This window comes from Charadrius vociferus, unplaced genomic scaffold (genome assembly GCF_000708025.1).
Source record: "Charadrius vociferus isolate BGI_N301 unplaced genomic scaffold, ASM70802v2 scaffold321, whole genome shotgun sequence".
In the NCBI taxonomy this organism is placed as follows: domain Eukaryota; kingdom Metazoa; phylum Chordata; class Aves; order Charadriiformes; family Charadriidae; genus Charadrius; species Charadrius vociferus.
Window position 1 is genome coordinate 1,304,604 of NW_009646934.1, and position 8,279 is coordinate 1,312,882.

Below are 8,279 nucleotides of genomic sequence, written 5' to 3' on the forward strand. Positions count from 1 at the left end.
CGGTGGCCCCGAGGGCTGCAGGGGACAGCACGGGGAGCTGATGGCAGTGGGGGTGTCCCCACCCCCTGTTGTCAGGCCACAGCTGGGGCTGGCAGCCCTGGAGCAGCCATTTTGGGGAACGGGCAGGCTCCCGAGGAGTTACCCTCACCCTGAGGGCCGGCAGCCGCTTGGTGGGTTTAGGATGCTGCAGGGTGCGATGGTGGGTTGTGTCATTGACTGACCCTGCAGCAAATGGGTGACACCAGGGTGTCACCGGCCACCCCGGGGCCAGGCAGGAGGGTGCGGCGGGGAGGACGGGTGCTCCTGGGGAGTTCCTGCGGTTCCACCAGCCCGCGGTGGATCTTTCACGAACTGCATCCATCCACCCACACACACCAAAATACAGATGACGGCTCCCGGGCGCTGGGTTTTGCTGATGGGAACGGCTCACCCGGGTGCTGAGCGGAGAGTTTCTGGCCTGGGGCTCAAAGGGCACCAGCAGAAACGAGCCCGTGGGGTGACAAAGGCAGAAACTTCAGCCCAACTCCTGCATTTCATCCCTCGGCAGCACTGGGACCGGCTAGCGGTGCCGGAGGGATGTCGCAGCTGCTAGGCTGTGCTGTTTCCAGCAAAATTCACCTTAAACTGATGCCTGGCTCTTTCTCCCCTTTTTTCCAGATCAAAAATGACTGTCAAGGCTGTAAAAATGCCGTGCACCGCTCCAAATGTCTATACTAAAGTGCCTGACGGAGGATGGGGTTGGACAATTGCATTTGCTTTCTTCTTTGTAGAAGCCCTAACATATGGCATTATAAAATCATTTGGTGTCTTCTTTAACGACTTGATGGAAAGCTTTGACGAAACCAACAGCAGAATATCCTGGATCATATCCATATGTGTGTTTGTACAGACCTTCACAGGTAAGAGCAGCAGGCGTTCAGCGCGAGTGCAAGGGGCAGGCGTATTGCTGACTCAGCATATGAAGACCTGGTACCTGTGACTTGTGTGTCTCTAATGGCTCCATTATAAATGACAGCCATAAATCCCAGAGGCTACGTGCTCCTGAAATACCAAGAAATGTCTGTCTCAGCCCAGCAGTCCCTTTGAGCCACAGTCCATGCCCTTCTGCGTGGTATGGGGACGTGGTCCATGTCACTGAGCCTGGCCTGGCCTCGTCAGCAAGGGGTGAAGATGAGTTTTGAAACCTAACCCTGGAGTGAAAAAGGATTAGAAATAATTTGAGCCTCCCTGAAACCCACTGGTGTCTGTGGATGCTGCTGCAGGTTTGTCCTGGGCTGCCATGCACACGTCTTAATCTCTTCTGATAATTTTGGTTTTTTATAGCACATCCTAAATGCTCTGAGCTGTGTAGCGCTCCACGGATGGCTCTGGGGTGATGCTCTCCTGCATGAGGCCAACTGGCAGGGGAGGTGGCATGTCACGGGGACCTGGGCAAGGGTACGAGAAGAGCCTCTGAAGGAGATGGTAGCTGGTGAAGTTGCTGACTTGGGTGTTGACAACGGCTCTCTTCCTCTCCCACCCATCCAGCTCCTCTGTCAACCGTCCTCAGCAATCGCTTCGGTCACCGCTTCGTGGTGATGGCCGGAGGGGTGCTGATCAGCACTGGCATGGTCACCGCCTCCTTTGCCCGTAATGTTGTGGACATGTATGTCACCATCGGTGTCATCTCTGGTGAGTCGTCCTATTCCTGTACCTTCCAAAGGCTTTGCTTGCTCCTGTGGCTTTCCGCAAGTGTGGCTCTGGTCGGGAGCAGTGCTCCCCATGACATTGGGATTGCTTGAGGACCGCTGCTGCCCCTTCTGAGCTGACCTCACCCTCCAAGGAGAGGTGATGCCCTGGGCTGGAGGCTTGGCTTTCTGCCCCGTGTCACCCTGGGACCACCTTGGGACTCGGTCCTGCGGACCACTATGCTAATGCAGCTGTACTGATTGCTTCCGATTGACTGGGATCGCTGGGGAGATGAAAGCTGTTCACGGGGTCAAATCCTTTAACCTCTCCCTCTATCTCTTCTTTTTTTTTTTTTTTTTTTTTTTTTCTCCGATACTTTTCCACCTCTCCAGTCTGGCCTGGGTGTCCCGCTCACATCCGTGGCTGGGAGCTTGCCTCGCTTAGGGGAGCAATTGCTACAGGCTCAAACTCTTTAAGCAGATGAGGTCCTCAAAGTGGACCCCACTGGCTGTTGGGGAACGGAAGGCGTTATCTAGCAGGTTTGGGAGGTTGGGTCTCTTGGTTTTGTTTTTTCTTTTTTTTTTTTTCTTTCTCTCCCTCCAATTTAAAAAAAATAACATTCTGGTTTCCCCAATGGTTTTCTTCCAGGGTGACTTGCTGAGTTGGCCGAAATGATACTGTAATCTCACCACCGGGAAAGCTGACTTAACGTGTTCTCGCATCGGTGTTTCCCCCTCCCTTACTTGTTGTTATGGCAATTTTTGGCATTTATTCACAGGCCTCGGATACTGCCTCTCTTTCCTCCCGACTGTCACCATTTTATCACAGTATTTTGACAAAAGACGTTCGCTGGTCACAGCAGTGGCATCCACAGGGGAATGTTTTGCTGTCTTCTCCTTCGCACCAGGTACGGTGCCCGAATACTGTGAGTCCATACGTGCATGCCTAAAGCGCAGCGCCGCTCCGATGCTTTTCCCAAGCGAATGGGGAGCCAAAGGCTATGGATACCCGGGTGCTCGTGGACCTTCCCCATAGTTGCTAAAGCCCACAAGTGGTTGCTCACGTGCCCATGGCACTCCTGCCCTGCAGGCAGGGTTACAAGTAATCCTAGAGACTGGTCTAACGATGCCTGAGCTCTCCCAGCATCGCCTGCCAGAGCGGGACATGCCTCGGCGATACGCAGCCCGCCGGGTTCCCTATATAGATCTAGCAGGCTAAAAATAAGACCGAGAAACTTCAGCTATTTAAAACGCACATGCAGTACACATAACTGCTCCTAAAGGTTAGTGGGCTCGTGCTTAGCACGGGCTGCCAAACCCCTCCGGCCTTTTTGGGGACCTGTCCCTGGGCAGCGTGTTCCTGTCCCCTGCAGTGCAGGTGGTCTCCTGCTGGGCAGGTTTGCTTTCAGCCAATACCCGCTGCGAAGCTGCTTTGATTGCAAACGAAGGCTTGTAATTAAGCGGTGACATGCACCTTTGAGTAGAGCTGAGAGACTTCCTCTAGTAGCTGGTTTCAGGGTGGGGTCAGCTCAGAGAGGAAACTCAAATGTTGAGTTTGCTCCCGTTCACTAAAAATAACACCACCTTCGTCCTTCAAACTGGAAGAAGGGAGACTTAGATGAGATATTAGGAAGAAATTTTTCACTCTGAGGGAGGTGAGGCACTGGAAACAGGTTGCCCAAAGAAGTTGTGGAAGCTCCATCCCTGGAGGTGTTCAAGGCCAGGTTGGATGGGGCTTGGAGCAACCTGGGCTGGTGGGAGGTGTCCCTGCCCAGGGCAGGGGGTTCGAACTAGATGATCTCCAAGGTCCTTTCAAACCATTTTGTGACTCTTGTGAATCCCAGACTCTCTGGGACCTCAAGAGCGGCTACCTAGAGGATAGCTTCTGCTAGCCAGATGTTAACTGCAACTTCTAGCTCATCTGCTGCAGCTGATGGCACAAGTGTGGGTGCCAGACCCCTGGGTGGCCCTGGGCAGGACGGACAGGAGGGACCCCTGCTCAGCCTCTGCAAGAGCTGAGGGGCACGGGACCCTCCAGTGGAGAAGCTTCAGTTACTTCCCCAGCTGTAAATTCAAACAGCTCCTTGGTGGAACCACAGGCTTTTCTAGTTAAACTTTCTCCTTCTTCTGCCCTCTTCCCTCAGCAATTACTGCTTTGAAGGAGCAGATTGGCTGGAGATACAGCCTGCTTTCTGTCGGGGTGCTACAGCTGAGCATTGTCATCTGCGGATCGCTGCTGCGACCCATTATCATCAAAGAGCAAGAAGAAGTGAAAGCGCAGCCTCCCGAAGAGCCCACGGAGACAAAGTACATGCTTGAAAATGAGCAAACACGCACCTCAATAGAGTCCATAGACTCAGGAGTAGAAATAACTACCTCACCCAGCAATGTGCCTGGAAAAACCAAAGCAGAGCCGAAAAGCGAAGAACCAAAGGAACACGTACAGATACTTGTTGACAATAACAGCACCCCTCCAGAACCAAAAACCAAACTACTGGACTTTTCTGTGATGAGAGACTATAGCTTTATCTGTTATGCATTCTTTGGCCTGTTCGCTACCCTGGGCTTCTTCGCTCCCTCCCTCTACATCATTCCCCTGAGCCTCAGCCTCGGCATCGGCAAAGACCACTCTGCATACATACTGTCCGCCATGGCCATCGCGGAGGTCTTTGGAAGAATTTCAGCTGGCTGGGTTCTCAACAAAAAGCCAATCCGCAAGATCTACATCGAACTCATCTGCGTCGTTCTGCTGTCTGTAGCGTTGTTTGCCTTCCCTTTTGCCTCTGAATTCTGGGGCTTGATGACATGTAGCATCTTTTTTGGGTTCATGCTGGGGACGGTAGCGGGCACCCATATTCCCCTCCTGGCAGAAGATGACGTGGTTGGCATCGCAAAGATGTCTTCTGCAGCTGGAGTCTACGTCTTCATTCAAAGCTTAGCTGGGTTGGCCGGACCACCCCTTGCAGGTAATGCTAAAACTTTCATCTTACTTTTTTTTGGTATGTTTGACAGCTGTTGGTGCTGATCTCTGTCTAGAAAGTGTTCTGGCAGCGCTAATTGTGGTACTACCCTAAAAGCCCTGCAACTAGTATTAGGAGGCTCTCGGAGCCAGAAGAGTGCTGCAATGCAGCTCTGCCGAGTCCCACCGATGAGGCAGTCTCCACCGAGGAACCTCAGAGTGAAGGGAAATACTGCAGTGCTACTCTGCTCCTGCTGGAAACCGAACGCTGGCATCGCTTCAGGCTCTAGCGAAGGGCAGAAACGCATCGTTTTCACCGTGCGTGTGTTTCTACCATACCCTGCAGAAAGGTGAAGTCTCTGTCATCGTAAATAGATGCCTGGTTCCTCTCAAGGTTTAGTGTCCCTGCAGCACCCAAAATGTTTCTGATTTGCCTGAAGACAACACTACGTGTCCCTGAACACAATGCTTTCGCTTTAAAGTAGTGTCTGTTTGCCATTGAGAATCTTTTGATCGCAAATGATGTGATGCGGTGGTACCCAGACTAAAAATCCCGTAGGAGGGAGGGATGGATGGGGAAGGGAGAGGGAGTCGGTTGTGGCTAACTGCTGTAAATGTGTTTTCCGTAGGTGTCTTGGTGGATACAACACAGAACTACAGCTCAGCCTTTTACTCCTGTGCTGCTGGCATGGTCCTGGGCGCCGTGTTTCTCTCCCTGGTGAGACCGTGCAAGGCTGGGCTGTGCCACCACCAGCAGCAGTGCGCAGAGGAGAGCGCGGCGGAGGTCGTACCAGACTTGCCAGATGACTTTATTGAAATGGATATTGGAAAAGCAGAAAATTCAGGAAAAGGCTGTGATGGCGTGGCATAAAAGCCCTGTTCCTTCTCAATCTAGCGTCCTCAGCGCAAGACTGGGGGGGAAAATGTCAGCTCTGCTCCACGTTTTAAAACTACATTCTGAAGGGAATGTGAAATTTTAAATGTGAACAGTTGCTACCAACAACTTTTTTTATTATTAGAAAGAACTTTTTTTAACCAACAATGGAAAGCTCCATAGAAAATACCGATAGCCACATAAGAGTAACTTCTGTCTAGCATGAAGATGTGATGCGCACTCCTGCTTTCCTGATAACGAGCATAGGTAAAGGTTCGACTGATCCCAGAAGAACTGAGAGCAGCAACAGCAGAAGCAGCTCAGCCTCTGGCAGTCCTCACCCATCCCCTACCGCAAATTCCACGCAGTCGAGAAACTGATGATACAAACTGGAGATGAGCACTTCATACACCACCAGTAGCCAACTGAATCTTCTTCTGGAAGAACAGACTCATGTTTTCGATTTGAGGAGGGGGCTAGGCTAGATAGCTGACTTAAACCATTGCTAATGTTCTTCTAATTAACTTGAATGTCACAAATGCTGGGAAATCAGAGGCTCCGTATGTCTTTATGGCCAGTTATTACTGCACATATTTCATAAGATCATTTTTCTTCTCCCGATTGGTAGCCTTAGAACTGTTTTCTATTGGTAGGCAGATCCAATGTACTGTTTCTAATTTAACTAGTATTTATTAATTTATTCTAAGATAGTTAAAGGAGGTTAGCTTCAATACGAGGAGAGGAAAAATGATCTTTCGCATAACGGAAAGCTGTCTTTACATCAACCTCTTCGATACCTATCTTGCATTGCTAGCTTGTAAAATTGTTGGGGAAACTTACTCTTACAGCATAGAGTGTAGCTGTTTTTAATAGGTAGGTCTTAGGTAACCCGGGTTTTATTTAAAAAAGGAAAAAAATAAATAATAAACTACAGATCCAGCATCCCTTTCCATAAGGCCTCAGCTGGTGCCAAGGGGGTTGCTGTAACCAGCCCACCTGTAGGGAGGATTTGGCCCAGTATGTCTTAAGGTACCCAAACCCTTTTCCTAACGAGTGCACGAGGAAATCTTTGCCGCATCACCAAACGAGCGTGGAACCCCCACCTCACCCTCTGCTCCCCGCATCTGCCAACCCCGCGGGCACGGGGCGGCTGCTCGGGGCCGTACCCCTTCCCCTGCTCCCCCTAAAGTCTGCAAAAAGTTTTGGTTTTTTTGGTTGTTTTTTTTTTTTTTTTTGCTGTTGACTTCAGTGAGAAATGAACTGGAGTCTGTGCACGTTGAAGGGGTGAAGGGAATGGTAGAAGACAACATACTAGCTGTTCATTTAGTCTTCATGGGAGAGATTTCTCCTTGCGGTGACACAAGCTTGCTTACCCCACCTATATGCATCTTTACGCCTCTCGGCAACTCAGGGGGACAAATAAAACAAGTCTGTTTTGGTTTGGGAGGGGGGGAAAAAAAAACCAAACACACCACCCAAACCAACATTTCTGTGTATTTAAGTGGAAGTGGCATCATGCATTCACTGCTACGCTGACCTGTCTGTATTTTACCAGCCATAGAAATGTGGGACAATCTGTTTAAAAAAAAAAAAAAAAATCAAAAAAAAAAAATATCCCAAACCCTCTTTCTGGGAAGGTGCTTGGTTTGTTTTTTTCTGTCTTAGATGTCCAAAACAAAACACAAAAGAAACAGGCACTCTTGCAACCAAGTGGCTAGAGCAATTCATCCTCACTGCCCGGGACCCGCGGTCTCGCGTCCTTCCTCTGCCTCAGCACTTTATCACAGCCAGCAGAACCTCGCTGCGTTGCACCCAGGACTGGAAGACCCCTTACAGACAACTAGAGTTTTGTGAATCAGTGAGTAAATGAACAAATAACGCCGTTGCATTAAGATGTACTCTTTTTATTTATTGTTAATTTATGATACTTCAAGCGTTTTGGTAAATGTTCTGTAGACTATAATTGTAAGATTATTGGAAGTCTTTGTGATACGAGACCTCACTACAGCACTTTGCTATTACAACTCTGCTTGGAAGTGGAATAAGGCCTCCAGGTTTTGCGTGTGTGTGGAAGCTCCCTGTTCTGCAGATTTGCGAGGTTCTACTGTAACTTAATTATTATTTGTTTGGGTTTGTTTTTTTTTACCACAATTTCCAATACAGATCAAATAATATGTTTTGTCACTGACCTCACAGTACGTTTCTGTTCCTGTCTGTGTCGCGGCACGAGCAGGGGAGCGAGTGAGTATGTGTGTGTGCGGGTGCAGAAGACCCAGAAGCAGGCTTTAACGCGTTCAAAGCCGGATTTACTGATTTGTTTGTAACGTACCTAGCGGACTCTGGAAAAACTCTAAAACACTGAGTTTTGCAATAAACTTTTTCTTTTTTTTTCCTCTTTTTTTTCTTTCTTTCTTTTTTTTTTTATTTTTTAATAAAGAAAATGAAGAAACTTTCTTCCTCTGCCTCTTCTCCATCCCTGGGCGGAGGCTGGCCCTGCCTTCGCCCCGCGGGGTTGTTGCAGGGTCTGGCCACCGCTTCCCCTCCCCACAGGGCTCCCGCCAGCCCGGCTGTCACATGCCGCTTCCTCGGCCCCGAGGAGCGTGTTTACCCTGCAAAAATTGGGCAATCCTGCGTTCTTTTAAATGAGTTGCTTGGAAGCTGGTAGATTAGCGCTGACCTCAAGGGTACTCTTGTAAACCCTTACCCGGGGAGGCCCGATTAGAAGGAGCCTTTTCTTCTCCTGAGTGGTAACTGAATCGGTGGCACTTAGGAACATTAT

General features: G+C 49.7%; 1 protein-coding gene across 1 annotated transcript in view; it reads left to right on the forward strand.

The window, feature by feature from the left end:
* The window catches only part of SLC16A6 (solute carrier family 16, member 6), a 10,543-nt gene extending 5,046 nt beyond the window's left edge, over window positions 1-5,497 (forward strand). The window contains exons 2-6 of the mRNA XM_009894769.1: window positions 652-899; window positions 1,528-1,671; window positions 2,447-2,575; window positions 3,812-4,633; window positions 5,256-5,497. Coding sequence (XP_009893071.1) covers window positions 665-899; window positions 1,528-1,671; window positions 2,447-2,575; window positions 3,812-4,633; window positions 5,256-5,497 — 1,572 coding nt within the window. The 5' untranslated portion in view covers window positions 652-664. The remainder of the gene's footprint in view (window positions 1-651; window positions 900-1,527; window positions 1,672-2,446; window positions 2,576-3,811; window positions 4,634-5,255) is intronic.
* The last annotated feature ends 2,782 nt before the right edge of the window (window positions 5,498-8,279 follow it).